The following is a 22155-nucleotide window of genomic DNA, read 5'->3' as shown; positions in this document are numbered from 1 at the left end:
TATCTAGCATCGACATGTTTTGGGTGCACCATCATTGCCCAACCCTCTTGTTGAGCATTCATGCTCAACTAAAAGCACACTTTTGAACCTGAAAACTGCAACACTTGACAAGCACGGAATGAAGCAAAAAACCATAGGTGTATGTACATGCTATGTACAAGGTGTCCTCTCTCTTCATAAGCTCCCTCTGTCTAGGTTGGTTGCCCAACCCCCGTAGCTACAATCTGGTGTACGTCAGGCACTAACCCCCTGGCAAAGTACAGTTTGAGCCGCACACCGTTCACCCTATGCCTCAAATGCTTGCCATTGGCACTCACCAGCTGATAGGTCCCATTCAGAAAGGCTTTATGCACTTTGTACGGACCCGTCCATTTCTTCTTAAACTTCTTTTGGAAGGTAAAGTCCAAGTAGATCTCATACTTCATCACCATATCTCCTTCTTGAATCTCCTTGTTTGGCAAGGTCTTGTTGAATTTTGCCACTCGCTTATCCCTCTGCTTCACATAAAAATCTGTCGCAGCCTCCCTATCCATCTGTAAAGACTCCAAACTAGTGATCCGATCCTGCAACACGTCTTGTTGAGTGGCACTGACACGCCACATACCCTTCAATGCACTTAGCTGTGCATGCACTGGCAAAACCTCCTCTTTACCATAAACCAGATCCAATGGAGTGAAGTTTGTGGCCACCTTGTAGGATGTGCGGTAGGCCAACAAACACTTCTCCAAGTTCACCTCCCATTCTATCACCTGCTTATAAACATACTTGGTTAACATCTTCACAATCTGCCCGTTGGCACTCTCTACTAGACCATTGCATTGCGGGTGGTATGGTGAAGAGAAGTGGTGTTGGATACCTAGCTTTTCCACTAAAGCCCCCACTAATTTGCTTCGAAATCCTTGGCCTCTGTCCGAGATCAACACCCATGGAACACCAAAACGGCAACAAATGATGTCAAACACGAACTGAGCTACTACATTTGCATTTACCTCTTTGACAGCCTTGGCCTCGACCCACCTAGTAAGGTAGTCAATCGCCACTATAATGTATTTTTTATCGCTTGCCGACTTCGTGAGTGGACCAATGGCATCCAAACCCCACTTCTCAAAAGCATCTTGGGCAATGATAGCTCCGTGTGATTCGGCTATCAGCCTCCTCTCGCCCATAGTCTGACATTCCTGGCAGGTTTTTCACCAATAGTGCACATCACGTACTATCGATGGCCACCAAAAACCCGCTCTCAAGATTCGAAACAAAACCAGGTCTTTGCCTTGATGCCCACTTTCCTCATGACATTGTTGCAACACCATACCAATTTCTTCCTTATAAAGTACTCTTCGCAGCACTTCATCCCGTCCATAGGTCATAAGATCCTCCCCTATCAGTGTAAACTTGCGAGATTTTTGTACTACCCTCCGCTTTTGTAGCTTCGACAATCTCTCAGAGCACGTACCAATATCCAAAAAGTCTTCAATCTCTTTCAAGGTTTCCCGACCAGCATAGGTGGCTGGGGCCACATATATACCTGCAACCTGCACTTGTACTTTGCTGCTTGCAAGCTGATCTGCTTCTTGGTTCTGCTCTCTTCTAACATGCTTGAACTGAACCTCCTCAAAAAACTTCAGCAACTTCTTGATGGCATAGAACCGATGCTTTAATGAATCCCGCTTCACTTGCCATTGGCCCAATAACTGCTTGATAACTAACAGCGCATCACCTTTCACCACCAACCTCGATATACCAAAATCGACACACTGTTTCAAACCGCCTTGCTGACTAGAATATCTGCCAGGTGAGATCGAATTGTATGGTCAACTTTGAATTCAAACTCAAATTCTTGTAGCTCTATCACCCATTTCATGATCTGTTTCCCTGGTTTCAAGTGCAACACTACTTCCGGCAATAAATTATTGGCCGTTAGCACAAAAAACTTTCACACGACGAGATATACCTTGAACTTCCTGCAAGCAAAAACTAAGGCCATCACACACTGTTCGGCTTCATTGTAGGTTGCCTCCCTAGGACTTATCACCCTGCTTTCAAATTAAATAGGTTTATAGCTCCTTCCCACCTTTTGCAATAGTACTCACATAAAAATCATCTTCATGATTGGGAGGACACACCGTAGGCAGTTGACACAAGATTTCTTTCACCCTCTCAAAAGCTACTTGAGCCTCTTCATCCCATTTAAAACCATGCACTAGCTGCGCCCTCTTTTGAAGGGGGTATACATACTGTGACAACATCCAAAAAAACCTTGACAGATACTTCAGCCTGTGCACGAACGATGCCAAAGCCTGTGCACTGGGAGGAGGCTCCATCAAGACTAGAGCCTTGACCTTTTTTGGATCCGCTTCAATCCCATTTTGTGACACCACGTGGCCCAACAATGATGCTCGGGCTGTGCTAATTTGCACTTCTTGGGTTCAACTGACCTCCCTCTTCATCAGCCTCTAAAAACACAGTCGTAGCTTTTACAAATGATCTGCCCTTGAGCTATAACATCATTTCCACTGCTTATTAGCGAGGGTTTCGGTCCTTTCTCTAGTGTCATTAGTTATGAGGATCAGATATGTCTTGGGCTATATCTACTTGAGTTACACAGAGACACTTTATTGGGGAGAGATAGAGAGAGATAGTCCCAGAGACAGATTACAGATTTCTTTTCACTAGATATGGGCCAGCCAGAGGAGCAGCCATCATTGCAGAGCTTGGCCCACACTCATTCGACCACTACCGACACTCTCATCGACCAAGCACTAGAGCTACGGAGATCACTTCCTAGTATCCACCAACTTGCTAAGTGTGACGGGGGAAACCTATATGATCTTGCTCTGAGCCTAGACATCCTCTTACCATACGAATTCCAGTGCCGACCACTTCCCATCTTCGGGTGAATCTACAGTTCACATTGGCCATACAATGTCCGACCGTTTGCTACTTCAAAAGAGGGTCTTAAACAAATAAAATAAACCCCATTGGAAAGAAACCAACAACCAAGGTTAGTAGTTGCCACATCTCTGTGACATGGTTAATAACTGCCATGTCCTCGTGACATACCCCCCTCTTGAAATCGCAAACGTCCTCGATTGCATTCCATAAATACACACCACCGATGATCTTGTGCTATCAACACTCTTTTATCATCGCATGTATCCGCAAGAAAGGTCGTAACATACATAGATACAAATGACTTAATGAGGCCTTCATACTTTTGCCATTTCTATCTATGGCACTGAATTCATATGTACAGTTGATGTACTAGCTCTATCATTACCCCTCCTTTGCACACGTTGGGTTGGGGCATAAGTAGGCTGTAACCCAAAGGCTTCAAGGTAAAGCTGCAATACATTTGGTGACTCTGACAGTTCATGCTCTTCCATCCACTTTGCATCCATAGGTGGATAGTTCTTGAACTTCACCAAATAGCGTCTTGCAACTTGTCCTTTAACTTTTCTGTCCTTATGTGCCAAAACTTGCTCAGGTACCAGGATCTGACCTGATCTCCACACTCCTCACGAACTACAAGATTTTTCATTGCAAATCTTGCTCTTACTATCCTAGAGCAAAACACAATCTTCCATGTAATAGTTGCTTTAGCCACTACATGTGTATCCGCTGCTACCAAAAGGAAGGTATAAGCCGCTGCCTGTAGGATACCATAAACATGACGCAAAGGTGAGCAGGCTTATGATGCTATAACCATATCACAAGTGGGAAAAAACCATGATGATACATCCATACAAGTAAGAAGAAAGCTAATACAAAAGGCTTTTGAATAATAGAGTGCTGAGACATACTTCGTGAAGTTTCATCATTTCCCTGTACCTTCTTCTCTTTGTAGTGCTCAGGCCTCTCGTCAGTCTTTTCTTCATGTGGATTATGGATTTTTTTATTTTTTCTTAATAATAAACAAAGAAAATCTTTAAAAAAACTCAACAAAAGAAAAATCATTCAAATAGAAATCTAAATGCTATGTACACTATACACATGTCCCTAGGGGCTCATATATGGATTTTGTCCCCATACTCCTCTGTAACTCTACTATGAGGGCATATACTCTAAATTTCGTCAAAAATTTATCACAATAAAACGCAAAAATTTGTTTATTGTCATTTGTTGGCGAGGCTTCCTATTCTAAGCAATGTAATGGTCTCTGAAGCTACTATATCGTTGCTTGATTGAAGCGACTTGCTCTCTTCTAACTGTATTGTAATCGTAGGAAGAATTGTAAGAATTCAAGCGGCGATGCACAGATAGCAGTTTTGTTGATCTTCTTTGGGAGGATTTCTTGGAGATAGATTGTTCTCTGTGCCGGCTCCGCTTGGGAATGCTTACAATTTCTGTGCTTCGTATGTGTTTGAAGAGACTTCTTTGGGATCCACCTTTTTGTTGTGTGAGTCGACAGTGGTCTTTGCTTCGGCCCTTGTACGCTTGGTTGGTGACGGGATTCAGGCTTTGAAAGTTGATACTGTGGTTGTTTTGAAATCCAAATGAATTCCTGACTTTTTTGTGCTTGAATCAACTTCTTTGGAGCCCAAACTTGAGTTGTGAAAGCTTGCGACTTTGTGATATTCTTACCCGTTCGTGCATGCTTTCCTTGCTTTTGTTTTGGTGTTGGATCTTGTGATTTGTTATTAGAGATCTTTGTCTTCTTGATCCATATCTGTTTTTGGCCGATCTGGCTTTTTGGTATCCAGATTTGTCGAGCTTTTTGGCTTTGACTTGTTGTCCTGTTCTTTTGACCTGTCATGGTTGTTGCTAAAGGGGTTGGTGAGAGTGATGGTCTAAGTTGATGATAGGGGATGTCGTAAGATTCATCACTATCGCTACTATCCTCATCAAGGTTGACTTCTTGTACTTTCCCTTGATTTTTTGGTTGGTAGTGGAAAGTTACTATCTGTTTGCTCATGGGTGGTAGTTTCTTGGAGGACTTTTCTAGCCCATTGATTAGAGCATTGTTAGCTCGTTGCTCTGGTCATATTCCTCCTAGTTGAGTCTTTGCATCCTTATTAGGATCCATGTATGAGGATGCTTATGGTGGCTGTGTCTTCACCGGGGACTTTGGAATCCACTTTTGATGCACTTTATTCATGTAACAATGACATTGATTCCCAGGTCGTTGATCTTCTTGAAGCTCGAAGTGTTCTACAAAGTCATAGAACTCGTCGTCTTCTTCATCTTTTGGTTCTCCACATTTCTTTGTTTGCTCCTTATTTCGAGAGCTTGTTGATGTCTGGATTTCTTTGTTTTCCTGGATTACACTCACTGCAAAATAAGGAACGACATCATAGCCATTTTCATCACAAAACTTTGTTGTGGGAGCATCCTCCATGGCGCACACGTCCAGAGTAGCCAAGATGTGTTCCCATCCAAAAGGCTCTAACTCTTCTCCAAGAAATGGTTCTGGGATATAGTCCTTATCCTCTATAACCTGCTCTAGGATACATTCCTCATGTTTCAAGCTACCACATTGTGAAGCTCCACACATCCACAGTTCTTTAGGCTTACCTAACCAAGCTGGAAGTTCTAATCCTGCTACTGTGGCGGAATCAAACTCCTCAATCGGTGTTCTCGTCACATCCCTATAGCTATGGTCCCTCAAGTTTACCTTTGTTATGGTTTCCATATGTCTCAGGTATATATGGTCATAACCCCAATCTTGGACCATTTTCAACTGTCGCATGAATGGTCTTCCCAGAATGATTTCATAGTTGTTCTTCTTGCCAAAGTCAACAACAGCAAAAGTGTGTTCATATTCAATGCCACAAGAAGTAACAATTACTTTTTCTAGCATTCCTAGGGGCTTTTCCCTGTGTCCATCTACAAGCTGCAGGGTCATTCGTGTGGATATCAAGGTAGGTTTTCCCCATTTTGTCCAAACCTCTTTGGTTGCAATGGCCACACCAGCTCCACTATCAAGGATTGCCATGGTTTTTACACCATTGAATTCCACAGGAAGGGTGGTGTTTCCATCTTCTCCCTCGTAATACTCGCCTACCTTGTTTAATGGAACTGGCCTAGTATTTAGTTGAGGCATTTCAAGCTCTTTGATGCCTTCCTCGATTTGAGTCATTGGGGTTTTTACACCAAATTTCTCTAGACATTTACCCACATTAGCCCACATGATTGGTCTTATTCTGAGCAACTCGGCTAACATTATTGTACAGGTGACTGGGGTAGATAGAATATCTACTAGCCCCTTTGAATCGATGGCCTTATTGGGAGACATTCTCTGTGATGGGACTGCAACCACATCTGACTTGGTCTCATACTCTCCCATGTAGGACGGTAGTGTTCTTAGCGAATGGGGTTGACTATCCATAGATTGTACAGATCCTTTGTCACCCCAACACGATCGCACATCTAGATTCATTTGAGATCCAGTCTCAAATTCCTCTATTGGTGGTAGAAACACTCCTCGTTCATCACCAGTCTTGTCTACTCGTCTTCTTAGGTCATCGGCTTCATTGGCCTCTCTGACTTGTTTCCACAATTCATCAAGACCATCTATCTCTTTACAATCCTCAGGTATAGCTTGGTGAAATCCCTCGGAAGAGTTATCCGTGGTATTCAGTACTATCCTTGGTTCTAATGCTGGGTCTTTGAGTTTTGGTCTGTGCTCATGACTAGAATTTGGCTCGTTTAGTTCCTGGTTTGGTGGGATTGCTTGTGTAGGCATGACACGGATCACATCCTCAGGTTTTGCAACTGGTGGTTCTAGTAAAGATTGGGTTGTTTGAATCATTTTCCTGCACATTTCCAACCTTTGGTTTTCTAATTCCGCATAGGGATATGTCATCCACCTCTGTTCTTGGGTTTGGTTGTTTTTGAGCCTCACATCATAGGCTTTCAAGAGGGCATCTAATGTCTCATTAACCTTCTCTACCAACACAGATCCTCCTGAACTAGCACTTCTCGGTTTCTCATCCGTGGATGGTTCTTCTAGAGGTTTAACCATCTGTGTAAGAGAAGGTGCCTCCTTTTCCTTATGTTGTTTTATCTTCTCCTCACCTTTGGTAAGCTTCTCAGCTAGGGATTTTTGCTCTCGTTCCTTGCGAGCTTTCATCCTAGTCTTTCTAGATTTCCAACTATTTAGTTTGCTCTTGGTTTTCTGACTAGGTGCGTCTGTCTTGGGTCCCTCATCTGTCTTTGGACTCGTGTCACTTTCCGTGTTCGTTGTCTATGGATTCTCATCAGCTTTCTTTTGAGCTTGTGCTCTCGTAATCACTTGAACTGGTACGACATTTTCATTTTCTGAGCTACTAGGGAGCTGAACAATCCCTGATACATTTGTCGTGATTTTCCTGATTTGGTTTGGTTTTTTCAGGCAATCGGGGATCAAGTGAGTGATGCCACACTCAAGACAATAGGCATTTACTTCAGTGATCTCCGTATGAGGACACTGTTTGACCAAGTGGTTGTCACGACTTTTGTGACAATCTGTCTCTGGTTGAGGAGATTCTTTTAGCATTTCCTCTTGGCTATAAGCAAGCTTTGACCTAGATAAGCCGCTATTTTCAATGAATCGCAACATCCTTTCGTCCATTTCATACCTTCTTTCTTTCGACTGAAACCCAGGAGGTGGAGGTTGTACCGGCCTCATCACTCCCTGTTTTTCTCTCACATTTTGTTGCTCCAAAGGGTAGTACTCACTTTGGTTGCTATACCACATTGTAGCTGGTACTGGCGTTGGTTTATTTGATGCTTTCATCATTGGCATGTATCTCATGTCTACCTGCATTCTAGCACCTGGCAGCGGAGGTTGTTGTCCTAAGACAAGTTGTGGCCTTAATACTCTACTGGTCTTGGCGCATTCCCCATAATGTATCGTGAAGTAGGTGCTTCTGGAACAGGTTGTGCATACCTCTCCCTAGCATTTCCATGCTATTAATAGCAACTCTTCCTCCGTATGTTCGTCCATTTTCACTCAATTTAACACCACTTTGCTCTCCCGAATCAGACCTTACAAGAGGAATCAACCTCTTGACCAAGTCGTCGATAAGCTTTTCTTGATCACTAGGTGACGTTGGCTTGGCAATGGACTCGCTTATCTGTGAAACACTGTTCTGAGAGGATGTGTCATCTCCTTGACTCTTTAAGTCCTTTTCTTTGTATGCCTCACGGTTTATCCACTAGATAAAGAGCTTCTTTGATCAACTCGTTTAGCGTCATCCTCCTTATCATATGCAGATCCTTCTGAAGGCCCACATGTCTCATTCCCTGGATAAAGATCAGCATCAATCGTGCTTGCGTAGGTAATTCCACTCTCAGACAGAGCTTAACATATCTCTTGAGTCGTAATGATGCTTTGCGTACTGATTCATCCTCTTTCTGTTTGAAATCTATGGATTTGTGAGATTGTGTTGTGAGCAATGCCTTTTGGCGAGAATTCTCAATAAACTCCTCAAACACTCCTCAAACAGCTCATCTAGGGTCTCAAAATCCCATTTTTCCACCGAGTCGAACCATGTGGCTGCATCATCTTCTAGAGTCAATCCAAATCCCGCAAACTGTGTCGCAAAATCTGAAACTTCCTCTGCTCTAATCACTCTTCTAAAAGCCGCTACGTGATCTCTCGGATCTTCATCTCCGGAGTATTTTTTGTTTACCCAAAAGGGAATCCTGGTGGCTCACTTCCTGGAATTCCTATAGGAATTCTCGTGTTTGGTGGAGGAATTTTTGGTCCTTCATTGACCAAATATCCACCTCTTTCTAGTACAGTTTGTGGATTTGTGCTTTCTACAACTCTGTATTCGCGTCCATATTTGTCGACAACTATAGATCTCCATTGACAGTCGACTCCGTATGTGTAGACATATAAGAGCTTGTAATCCGTTATCTCTTCTAGGTATGGATCTGAGCACCTATAAAGATTGACCTCATTGTCGTCAATGTATCTATATAGTCCTTCACTCTCATGACTAATCATCCAAACTCTCTCAACAAGATGGGTCTTTATCAATTGCAAGTTTGGAAGATCCAAAGTGAGAGGATATTCCTCTATCGTCGGGATCTCCAAGCTTGTGTAAGTTGCGTTTGAATCTAGGGTAGACATGATTTCTGGGCTTAAGAGCTTTTTCTTGGTTTAAGTAGACTTAGTCCACTGTGTTCAAGTGCTTTGGCTAGGAAAAAGTCAAAACTATGTCCAAAACCGCAACCGTTTCGTCACAATTCTCGCAAATTGTCGCTTCTAGACACCCCTGACTTCCGGATGAATTTTGAGGCCTCAAACGATGTTTTTTTCAAAGTTGAACTAAATGGTTGCCATAGGCATACATTTCAAGTTTTGCTCTCAGATCTGTAGAGCCACTCTCAAGCTACGTTTTGATATAAAAACTTTTCCGATCCGATACTGTTTGTGAAAGTTATGGCCAAAACAGTGAAATGCAGTTTTAGAATGGAAGAAGATTTGGGATCTCTGTGACACTGTGAACACTTCTGTGTGGTTAAAAGCACAGTTGGACCCTAAAACTGGCCTAGAGACATCCTACGCGTAGTATGTATTTATGCTCAGAATTTAACAAAATTTGGTCCAGAGACTCCCCTTAAGTCCAGCAACACAATGGTATGCTCAGATTTTAATTTGGACCTAAAAATGGCCTTGAGACATACTACGCGTAGGATGTCTTTTTGCTCAAAATGACTTGAAATTTTCACCTAGCTTCTCCTTGATGTGCTGATCACAGTGGTGTGCTCATAAGTTGGTTTGGAGTCCTAAATCAAGCTAGAGACATCCTACGCGTAGGATTTTTTTTTGCTCTGTTTCAGCTCAAACTTGCACTGTAGCTTCCCCTTGATGTGCTAAACTCACAGCTATTTTTACTTTTTGATTTTGACACCTATAGGTTGGTCAAATGATCAAGAATCTGTTCCAAAAGCCTGATGTCTGTTCTGATGAATTCCTAAGTCAAATCAACTCCAATTTGGACCAAAATTGACTAGGAGGCTTGCATAAGGCTATATGACAGCATGGTATGGTCACAGTAAAATTTTGGTTTCAGAATTATGCCCTAGAGATCCTACGCGTAGGCTGTCTAACTGCTCAGAATTACCCCAAATTTGAATCACAGACTCTCCTTAAGGTGCTGATCACTATGGTATGCTCAAAATTAAGTTTGGAGTGCAAAATCACACATATGACATTCTACGTGTAGGATGTCTTTTTGGCCTGTTTGACCCCAGACTTGTCCCACAGCTTCCCCTTGATGTCAGTAACCCAGTGGTATGCTTAGATTTGAGTTTGGATCTCAAAAGACCCAAATTTTAGTTGTTCTTGCCTTTTTCAGTCAAAAGTGTTAAAGTCCGCTTTGAACCCAATTTTCTCACCCAAATGAGGTGAAACCCCTTTCAGTCACTCAATACAACATTTAGAACATGCCTATGGAGTCATCCTATGGTTTGGTCTCAAAATTAGGCCTTGGACACAATTTGGGTAGGATGTCTGGCAATTCTCGTCTTTTGGCTTTGATCTGTCAAAATTTGGTCAAATTTCCACTTTCCAGGTGAAAATAGGGTAAAACCTACCTTCTAAACACACTAGTAACCTCAGATTTTCAAAAAAATGCCCAGATCACCCTGTAGACATCCTACGCGTAGGATGTCTACTGCTGATTTTTTCAGACTGAAGTGTCCCTGATGCTTCCTTATGCTCTCAGCAAGTGCAAGTATGCTTCACAATTGCAAAAACATGCAAAAATCACTCAATTTAAGCCTTGTCTGAAATTTTACGTTTTCTGACCCCGCCTTTTGGCTTTTGGTCAACAAAAATAGGGAAAAACACCCAAGTCAATATGTTACTAGGGTAAAACCTACCCTCTGAACCCACTGGTGCAGTCAGAATTTTCAAATTTGGTCTCCAGAACCCCCTTGAGACATCCTACGCGTAGGATGTCTATGTTTACAGAATTGCAAGTTTTCTTCACAGAACCCTTGCATATGCTGTTTTATATGCACAGCATCAGTCAGTCATACAAAAATATCCACAAAAGCTTGTTTAATGCATTTTTACCCTCAAAAGCCCACTTTTCTGTGATTTCAAATGCAATCAAGCACTTTAGCAAATAATTCAATGCTGAATAGCTCTAGATCAGAATCGAATCACTTACCTAAAGCTACTCCTACAAATCATATGGGGTTTTGCATCTATGAGTAGAAAAACGCTTCACTGCCACACACGGACTAGTAAACGCTTTTATCACCTCACAAATCACTCGACCACCAACAACTACTCTAATCCACAGATCCTAACTAAACCTATCTAGTCGCAGACCCTCGGCAAGACACACGCTTCCTGGCTATCCACTTGATCGCGAAATATCCTCTTTCGGATCCACTTGAGAAAAACGCTTTCTTTAGCCGAAACTAAATCAAGCAACCATCACACGAGTGTTAGTAGGAAACCTACTTAGGTCCTTGTGTCCCTGACAACGGCGCCAATGTTGGACGGGAAGCTACTCACACACCCATGAAGTGCATGCAAACACTACCTAGATCAACATAATGTCAATCAGGGACACGGATGACACGATAGGCACACAGAGGAAATCTCTTAAGCTTGTCAGGCTGAGACCATCCTACACATACAACACTCAGGAAGGCCAACTAAACCACAATCAAGAACCTCACTGCTCTCAACTACACCCCCTAGCCACATACACACATGCGGAAGGTAACTCACCTAATCATGCCAGATTCTTACGAAACTTAAGGAACACCATCCCCTCACTAGGATACACCTGTCCCTAAGCTTCTACACTCAAAATCCTCACTCAAAACCCATCTGCGAAAAACGCGTAGGATGACAGAGCCGAATTTTGAAAGTGCCCGAAACTGAAATATATGAGTACCTATGCGTAGCTTATGTCGCCACGATTCTATAGACTACTAGCACATAGAAAACAGACATCGTTTGATACACTTACAGCCACAAATAGCTCGTAGATGCGTCGACGTGTGCGCTTCGTCTCGCGGGGAATGCTTGGCGTTGTCGCGTAGATCTCCTCGAGCCTACCGCAATGGTGCAGTCGGATCTCCAATGTGTTGAGCAAGCAGGGCGTAGCAAGAGGATGAAGCTCACACTCACTCTCTTTCTCTCTCACACACAGTAGACGGTAGCGCTAAGTTTTGATTATGATAAAAAGTCTTTTTTACAAAATGACCTAGGTACCTTATATACTAAGGCTACCTTAGGTTTAACCAAAAATGGAGTTGAAAAGGTCAAATGGCTTTGTATTTACAATCTGGAAGTGCCATTGCACCCCGGCTTCTGAAACTAGAATAACTACTCATTACAAATGACGTCTATAGCCATAATCCGCAGCATTTCATAACTCGCAAAAGATAAGACTTTGGTACGAAACTTGAGTTATGTTGTGTTGTTGACCCAGCGGTCAACACATTGGGCATAAGTTTACTGAAGAGACATTGAAGCAGTTGAAAATTGGAGAGGAGGATATACTTACTGAAGAGGAGATCAAGTGCTTTTGAGAGATGCTTGGGAATCATGGTAAAGCCTTTCTTTTGATCCAGGTGAGATTGGATGTGCAGATCCAAATGTTGTTTCTCATATGGTTATATTTATTGACCCTCATATGCCATGGAGTTTACATCCTATTCCGATACCCAAAGCTCATTGATTTGTTAAATGAGAAGATAAGGATGGGAATTTTGGAACCATCATGTGCACCATACTCCAATCAGTGGTTTACTGTTCAAAAGAAGAACGGAACCCTAAGGTTCATTCAGGATATGCAACCAGTCAATAAGGTAACAATCCGCAATGTGGGTACAGTTCCAATAGTGGTCGAGTTTGTTGAAGCCTTTGCAAGGAGATCCATCTACTCTATGGGTGATCGTTACTCAGGATATGATCAGTTTTAGCTTGCTTTGGAGAGCAGGGATCTTACTACAATGCATAAACCTCTTGGTTTAGTAAGGATGTGCACTCTACCATAGGGTGCTACTAACTTTGTAGCTCGTATGATGAATGGTATGAATAAGGTGCAAAGGGATTTTATTCCTCATGTTACTATGCCTTTCATTGATAATCTGCTAATCAAGGGATGTGAACAAGGGTTCAAAGATGAGGTACAAAACTAGAAGGGGTGCCGACAGTTTGTTGCCCATCATATTGCTGAGTGTGATGCCATTTAATCTAGGCTTGAAGAAGTTAACTTGACACTTTTAGGACCAAAAACAATTTTTGGTGCTAAAGAAGTTTTAATTGTGGGACATATGTGTGGGCCAGATGGAAGACGATCAAGTCCGCGGCTAAAGTTGAAGCTATACATAATATGAAAAGAAACATGCACACCGATCATTGAGGTTTGGAGATTTTTGGGTGCATGTGTATTTTATCGTATTTGGTTGCCGCACTTTTCTCATGTTGTAGAGGTGCTTTATCAATTGCTAAGGAAGGGTAAAATGTTTGTATGGGAAGAAGCTCATATAACGGCCATTAGAATTGAAAACAATGCTTCTTGAGGATCCTACCTTGAGAAAGGTTGACTATAAGTGTGGAAGGCCAGTGATCATAACTGTTGACACTAGCCCAACAAGTATTGATTGGGCTATAGTTCAAAAGGATTAGGATGGTCACAAGTATGCAGTCTGTTTTGGAGAAAAAGTGCTTAATGCAAGTCAAAGAGGTTACCCACAAGTCAAGAGTTAACTTTGGGGAATAGCTGTTCCCCTGAGGTCTGACAAGGAATATTTCATTGGTGCTTCAGTTGTGGTAGAGACAAATTTATTACCATTGATAGGGATGATTGCAAATTTTTTACCATTGATAGGGATGATTGCAAATGTGCAATGGATAGCCTTTATTAGGTCTCTTAACCCAGAGTTTTGTCACATTGCAGGTATATTTAACCCTGTATAGAGATATGTTGTCAAGGGCTAGATATGAAGATGAAGAGGATATGCTTATCACTAGTGATGATGTGGGCTTAAAGTTCTACACCTCTTCTAATTTAGATGCAAGTTGTGGTACTCATGCTCGTGTTTTTGAAGTGTGTTTTGAAGAGATGTATGATGGAGAATGGCTTTTGATCTGTCGTTACCTAAGCACTCTTACCAAGCAAGAGGGATGGAGTAATTAAGATTACAAGAGGATCAAGAAAAAGGCTTATAGATATTTTTTCAAGGATAGTCACGTGTGGAAGCAGCCAAAGAGTTCAAGAGGGGTACCACAAAGGGTTGTTTGTGATAAAGCAACTCAACAATAGATGATTAAAGAGTTTCATGAAAGCTTATGGGCCAGACATAGAGGGGTATGGGAAACGTTTGTCAGAATTAAGAACCGTTACTAGTGGAAGGGAATGTACAAATATGTTGCTCAATTTTTGGAGACATGCTTAGTATGCGAGCAATATGCTAATGTACGGCATCGAGACGGATTACATCCTACTTATCCACTAGCTATTGGGACGTAGATTTGATTACAATGCCAGTGGGTGTTTGGCAGATGAGGTATATTGTTCTTGCTAGAGAAGATCTCACTAAATGAGGTTGAAGGAAGAGCTTTGTGTAAAAAGGCTACAAGTGTTGTATGCAATTTTTTGCTTTAAGATGTAATTTCCATGTATGACTGTGTTGGCAAAATCACTATTGACAGAGGAGAGCTAGATGCAGATGAAGTTTGTGAGTTCTTTGCTCTTTTGGGCATCTAACTGGGTCTTAGTATGGCAGACAATCCAGAGGGTAATGGGAAAAGTGAAAGAGGGCATCCATGTATTGTTAAGGCTTTAGCAAAATCATGTCAAGGACATATTGCTGATTGGCCTAAGCTACTACCTTTTGCTTTATGCATTGATCGCACTACACATAGTTCACTTAGAGGTTATATGCCATTTGAATTGATGCATGGGCAGAAACCCATTGTGCCCATAGAGGAGGTAGTTATGTGTTGGACTATAATGCCATGGGAAGTAGATATGTCTATAGAAGATTTTATTGCTCTACATATTTGCCAACTTGAGAGGCGTCACGAAGATATAGAGCAGGCCAAAGAAAAGCTCAAGGAGGCAAGGTTGAAGAATAAAGAAACATTTGATGAGAAGCATAGGCTACGGCCTTATGCTATCAAGGATGGAGATTGGGTACTTGTGTTTGACACTAGCTTGGAAAACCAATACACTACTATGCAAAAGATGGTCAAGCAGTCATTTGGACCATATGAAGTACTTCATGTTTATGACAATGAAACATATAAACTATGTGAGCTCGATGGCACTAAGCTTAGAGCACCTATTGCAGGGAAAAGGATTAAACTGTTCAAGAAATAGGAAGGTCAGTTTAGTTTTCAGGATCAAACCTTAGATCAACAGCCAAGAAATGATGATGATATGTATGCATCTGACAATGTGTTTGATGAAGCTTTTGATGATGCAAATTAAAAGGAAAGATGGTTGGCACATGCCGGAGGATGTGTAGGATCAGAGGGGTGGATGTCGTGCCGCTTCGCTTCCATGATGGGAAAAAGAGCAAAGAAATGCAAGTTAAGCTTCTTTGAAGCCTACACATTTATTGAGCAGTGATCAGGGCTAACATGCCAAGTATGCCATACGTGGCTTAAAAGGGCCAATAGATGCCTTAATGATGCTAATAATGTATGTTTAAATTGAGAACAGATGGGAGTTTATGATTAATAACTGCAGTGCTTGAAGTGCTCTACTGGCTTGTCGTTACAGTTCTGCATCAAAAAATAATTCTCTATCTTGTAGAGGCTTAAAATCAATTAGAGCATCATCCAACAACTACATAAGGTCATCATTAGCTACATCTAAACAAACCTGCTCATGCATGAATCTAGATTCATCGGTATCCTTAGCATTTGTAGCTGAGAACCCTTCCAAAGCTTCGTCCAAAATAAGCACATAAGATCTAGGTCCACCGCTTCAGAAGGTTCCTCCATCCTACACATCTCAGGTTGCTGTAAATTAAGATTTCCACATATGACATGCATTCTAAACACATTTTTTGTAAACTTCTCTTCAAGTCTTTCACCCTCATCCAAATATCTTTGCACTTCTGTAGCACATAGTTCAGCATGCACATTGAAAATTTCATCTATTGACCTATCTGTATTATCGGCACAATGAAACCAATCATATTCAACACCAAGAGATTGCACTTCACTATGCACCCCCTCTGAATCAGCATCATCAAGTTCATGATCATTCTGCCATAGTGTGAACCCTATGTCACCGAATCTTGATAAAGAAGAAGCTTGCTCCTCCTCTAAATCATCAGAAAATTCAGGATCAGTTTGCCACATCGGTAGCTCTGGGTCACAAAAACTTGCCAAAGAAGGAGTCTGCACCCCCTCTGAATCATCATCATCACATTCAAGATCAATTTTCCACTTTGGTAGCTCGACGTAACAACAACTTGTCAATGAAGGAGTCTGCACCCCTTTGAATCAATATTTTGTAGATCTTCAAACACATACTCTTGCTTAACCAAGTCCTCAAAATCTGGTATATCCAAATTTGGCAAATCTGGTATACCCAAATCCATGGACATGCTACTCTTAATCGCAGCCTTGATTTGACCTATAACATTTGTATTATCAATCATCTCTATGGTAGAATTTGTATCAAAAATAAATTGCTCTCATTCTGAGTCAGTAGTAGCAAAAGTATCAGCTGTAACTGAATCTTCATGCATGTCTACTTGAATATGGTTGCACTCATTCACTTGCACAATTTCCTCTTGAGCTTCAACCAATTCGTTGTTTTGATACCCTAATTTCTTTTCCTCATGTATTGCATGTATCTATTCTTTGCAAAATTCACCCTGTGTATTTTGAGGCTGGAGAGCCTCACCCTCAAAGACTTCTACTTCATGCAAGGCATCTGCAAAACCAACTTTTCATACACAGGTTCAATTGTGTTTTCAACATTAGCCTGTAAGAAGGTAGCATCTTGTACCATACACTCATCAATCATAGCTTCTAATTTTGATCGTACTTGTCCTTAAATATCTGAGTAATTTGATAGACTTGGACTCTGTTCTTGATAGCTTTAATAATGCTCATAACTTACTTTACATGACCTTCTTTGAAGTATTCCCAGTCATCGTTGAAGGCTTTGGTAACCTCTTGAATCTGCTCCTTCAAATCTAAACTCACTAACTGCTCAAAAGATCTAATCATTAACTCTTTTGGTATCCCTCTTAGCTTGGTTTCCAACTCATAGCACTCCAGGTATCCCTCTTGATCATAACCATCAAAGACTTGCCTCTCATTGTATATTGCATCTAAAGCTACATCCATTTGATTATTCTTCTTCATAGTCTCCATTTCAAGCAGAGATCCTTGAACCAATTGAAACATCTTTGAAAAATCTGGAACTGTTGACTTATCATCAAAACCATTTGCACTTAACGCTTCAATCAACTTCATCATCTGCTCTAAATTCTCCATCTTTACCTCCCACCTCGGCTCGTTTTGCATTGGGTTCACCAAAGATGTCGGGGGATATGTGTTCAAAACGTGATCCGAGAAGGAGTCGGGCCTCTTCCTATGAGAGGTGTGAGAGAAAATAAGAACAACAAGTGAAACGGCTATGGCAATGTAATAGAATTGGTCTATTGAATTGAGAGTAGCGGAAATTAACGAGAGTACTTTTGAGAAATTACTTTGTGAGCATAGCGGGTGAATATAATTGAATATAGCAACATAAACATATCAATTAGTTAACTTGGCATGAGCAAATACTTTTGCAAGAGAGAGAATTTAGAGAACATGACAACAATTGAGGACCAGATTTATGTGGAGTCAATCCCCCCTCCAATAGGCATTTGTATTATGATTTCTCCCATTAAGAGAGACTTGTTACAATACAATCATTGTGTTCCTTGTGACCTAGGTGATGCAATGAATATGGAAAACTTCATGCATCAGAAGCATAACATAAACTTTGAACAAATATTTAACTATCCCAAGCCTCAGTCCCAAGACCTCAAACACCTTTGAAGGTGGAGAGAGATAGCAGGGAATGGAGGTAGGGAAGAGGAAGAAGAAACATTTCATGGGAGAAAGAATTAGTCACTCACTTATCATCACTCTTCTTTCTAGAATACATAATAGCATATTAATGAAGATGGAGAAGATGGAAAGCTTAAGCATTGAAGCATGGCTCTTGGTTGGATTTGCACTCCATAGCCAAGAGTGTTGGTGTAGGCTCTCAACTTCTCAAGGAGATTGGAGAAGGAGATAGAGCTCTTGCACTTTGCATAGCACATAATGAGTGTGTGCGTGAGTGTTTCTGGGTGAATAACCCCCTAAGCAACCCCCTAGATTGCTTGGGTCGACCCCCCTTGTAGCTCATGCTTGAAGCTCATTGGACCCCTCCAGGCCTAGCCAATCACAAGCAGGAGGCATTACAAGCAACAAGGGTAGCCTTAGGACAAGTGTTTCCCTTTCCCCTTTGAGAGAGAGGACTTGATAAATGCAAAGACAATTAATTAAATCTCCTAAATTATCATTGGACCCCTTGAGTGGCCAACCAATAGGCTTCAGGCACACCATGAGGACAACATGAGGAGGAACTTGACAAGTTCCCTTATGCTTTCTATGTACCAAGTATGCCTTGTGTGAGTGTGTGGGTGTTCTCTCTCATCCCCCCTCATGTATTGCTCACCCCTCCTTGTAGGGATTAGATATTTGACTTTTGACACCTCAAGCCCTTCATGCATAGGCCTAGTTCCCACCACAAGCTTGGCCCTTAAGCACTTTAATCTTGGGCTGGGTTCTCACCTCAAGTGCAACCGTAGCATCTCAATCATGGCAAGCACCTCAAGCATCTCAATCATCAAGCACCTCAAGAACCTTAAGCTTGGGCCGGGTTCCCACCTCAAGCTCAGCCCTAGCTTACCCAAGGTCAAAGTACTTTTACACTAACTATGTATGCTCCATTGGTTAGCCTTGCTCTTTGATAAACCATCTCTCATTTGGGCCCCTTTACCATTAGTGTAACATTTAATGGCCTAGTAACTTGTATGTAGCAGAAAATATCATGAAAATAGTGAGCATTTCATTAGAATAGATTCCTAAATGAGAAACAAGAGTGCTTGGCTGGAGAGAGCAACAAAAAGCATAACACCTAGTTAGATAGCATGAACAATACTTCAAAAGAGAGAGAAATTAAGAATTGACAACATTTGAGGACCGGATTTGCATGGAGCCGGTCCCCCTCAAAGGCTTTGTATTATGGTTTCTCCCATCAAGAGAGACATTTTACAATACAATTCTTTGTGTTCCTTCAATACTAGCTAGTGCAATGAAGATGGAAACTTCATGCACTAAGCAAAACACTTATCAAACACAACATCAATTCCCTCACGGTCTCAGACCCAAGACCTCACACACCTTCAAAGATGGTGAGAGCTAGCGGGGTATGAGAGTAGATTGAGAGCAAGGAGTTTTCTTACGAGAAAGATGTACATCTCCTCACATAATCACTCATATTAGCATAGCTTAGATTAGTAATTAGCATGTTAGAGGAGATGAGCATGCATTGAAGCTTGGCTCTTGGTTGGATTTGCATCACAAAGCCAAGAGTTGTTGGTGTAGGCCTTCCTTCTCACAAGCTTCGAGTAGGAGATAAGATTTCCATTAAAGATTGAGAAGGAGAGAGAGTCTTCTTACTCCGCACATGAGCTAGTGTGAGTGTGTAGGTGATAATGCATTTGAAAAATCAGCCCCCTCTCTCTCTTGGTCGACCCCTCTTGCTATTTGCTCTTGCTAGCATCCTATTGGATCTCCCAGGCTTAGCCAATGGTAATTAAGCAGCATAAGTGATAGCCTTCTGACATGTGTCCCCCTTTCCCCTTTTGTGAGAGCTTTAGGTAATTAATAAATGCAACTAAACTCTCATTGGACCCCTTTTCCTCCTGGCCAATAGGAATCAGGCAAGCCATTCGGTTGGTGAATGCTCATTGAACCCCTTGGGAGACTGCCCAATAGTCTTCTAGAGAGCTTAACTCTTATTGGTTCTTTTATATACGTGCTTTTAAATTACTTAAACTAGATTTACTCTTGCCTAATTCTCATTGGTCCACCTCCAAGGTCATCCAATAGGAATTGGGTACACCTTGTGGGCATCTGGGCTAGGGAGCTGACATGTGTCCCTCAGTCCATTTTTGTAAAGGGAGCTTGTGTGTGTGTGTGTGTGTGTGTGTGTGTGTGTGTGTGTGTGTGTGTGTGTGATTTTTTGTCTCATCCCCTACTTGCAAGGCTCGCCCCCTCCTATGTAGGGATTGGCAAAGACTTTTTGTGACACACACTAAGCATCCAATTTCCCTAGTGTTTGGCCTTTGGACACAACCTTTGAATTTTGTAACCTTAGCATTTCGGAAGTCTTAATGGGTTGAAGCTTAGGGTCTTTTAAGCCCATTGTTGCACGTTACTCTTTTTCAGATGCCCCCCCCTTTGGATCCCTACTTTCCCTCCTTTGGATCCCTATTGTGGCCCAGTCTGTTAGCTTAACCAATATTCTGGCTTTTTCTCCCCTGGAATTTTCCCATATTAAATGATCAGTTTAACATGAGAAAATCATTTAGAAGAATTAGATATTGATTATTATGACAATTGGCCCCGTGTTGAGATAGATCTATAAGCACATATCTATATCTTAACCCTTGTTCCCGTTTATTCTCCCATGTTAAGTGATCAGTTTAATATGAGAAAATCATTTGGGTTGGTTAGATATAGTGTTTATGACATTACCTCTCTCTTGAAATCATAGTCTTCCTCGACTATGAGGTAGAAGAGATAAAGACTTAGTCATTAGCCAATCTTACTTAGCGGGTAGAGGATCCCTTTTTACCCTACGACATCTTTCCAAGATGGATGACTAATCCATTTGGTGCTTGGGAGGCACAGCTTCCGCAAGCATGCCTGCTCTTTAGTCCATTTCATTCTTCCAAAGTAGAGTGACAAATACTACTTGGTGTTTGAGAGACGTCGTCATCACAAACATGATTCTAAGCATGCATACTATTTAAATTGTGCACAATTAAAAGAGAACAGTCTTATAAGACAAAAAAATTGGTCATTTAATATAAATTTTTACATTTTCTTACTCTAATGTAGCATTGTAAGCATTGACAAGGTTCATACTATCCTTAAGTTGTAGTCCTTGCATCCATCTAGCATCATTTAATATAAATTTGTACATTTGCTTACTCTAATGTAGCATTGTAAGCATTGACAAGGTTCATACTATCCTTAAGTTGTAGTCCTTGCATCCATCTAGCATCTACAAAAGGATAATTTTTGAACTTAATAAGATACCGTCGGATAATCTAACCATATTGTAGTACCTTGTCTTCATGCCGAAGGATAGCTTTGGGTTGTAGCACCTCTTCTTGGTCTTCAACTTCGGGAGGGTCTTCAATAATTGGTTCACTTGGAGGCTCTCCTTTGTAAGGATTAAGTAGGCTCACATGAAAATCATTGTGTATGAGCCAATGGTTGGGCAACTTGAGTTGGTAAGCTTTCTCATTGATGGGCTTCAAGATTTGGAAAGGACCATAGTATCTTTTTGCTAGCTTAACATAATACTTTTGATGGCCCATAGGATTTTTGCCTGTTGTTTTCCTTAATCAAGCCTTAGGAAACTTAAGTAAGACCCAATCATTTTCTTTGAATGTTAAGGCCCTTTTGTGCTTGTCAGCAGAAACTTTTTTCCTTTGCTGAGATATGGATATAGCCTCTTTTTTCTTTTGAAAATGTTCTTGTAGGTCACGGCTATACTCATCAGGAGCGAAGATCTTCCCATGTACTTTGAGTAGCAAGGGACTTTTCAGTCTTCCCTCAATGATCTCGAAAGGTTCTTTTCCCATAGAAGTATGTACAGTATTATTGTAGGCATACTCTACAAGAGGTAAGTACTTTTCCCATTGTGAGCGTTCATCTACTTCGGTAACACAAGTCTTGAGTAGATCGAGTATTGTAAGATTGGCTATCTCACTTTGGCCATCCATTTGTGGATGATAGGCAAAGGAGAAATTCAATCTTATTCCTAGATTTTCAAAAGAGACCTTTCCAGAAAATACTCGTCATTTTGGATCTCTATCTGACACGATGGATGTTGGTAATTCATGGTGTTTGAAAATATGAGATATGAAGAGAGTTGCCATTTGGTG

General features: G+C 41.4%; 1 protein-coding gene across 1 annotated transcript; it reads left to right on the top strand.

Annotated features, from left to right (window-relative positions):
* Positions 1–14684: 14684 nt before the first annotated feature.
* On the top strand, positions 14685–15287 carry LOC147459964 (uncharacterized). Its single transcript, XM_086511656.1, has one exon. The coding sequence runs from the start codon at positions 14685–14687 to the stop codon at positions 15285–15287; it is 603 nt and encodes a 200-aa protein (XP_086367782.1).
* The last annotated feature ends 6868 nt before the right edge of the window (positions 15288–22155 follow it).

Source organism: Adiantum capillus-veneris, chromosome 4 (genome assembly GCF_014529385.1).
Source record: "Adiantum capillus-veneris isolate H3 chromosome 4, ASM1452938v2, whole genome shotgun sequence".
Classification (NCBI taxonomy): domain Eukaryota; kingdom Viridiplantae; phylum Streptophyta; class Polypodiopsida; order Polypodiales; family Pteridaceae; genus Adiantum; species Adiantum capillus-veneris.
This window is presented reverse-complemented; position numbering and strand designations above follow the sequence as displayed.

Bases quoted from the DNA above. Each gene is read 5' to 3' on its own strand.
- LOC147459964 (XM_086511656.1), top strand. From the start codon at position 14,685: ATGGCAGACAATCCAGAGGGTAATGGGAAAAGTGAAAGAGGGCATCCA.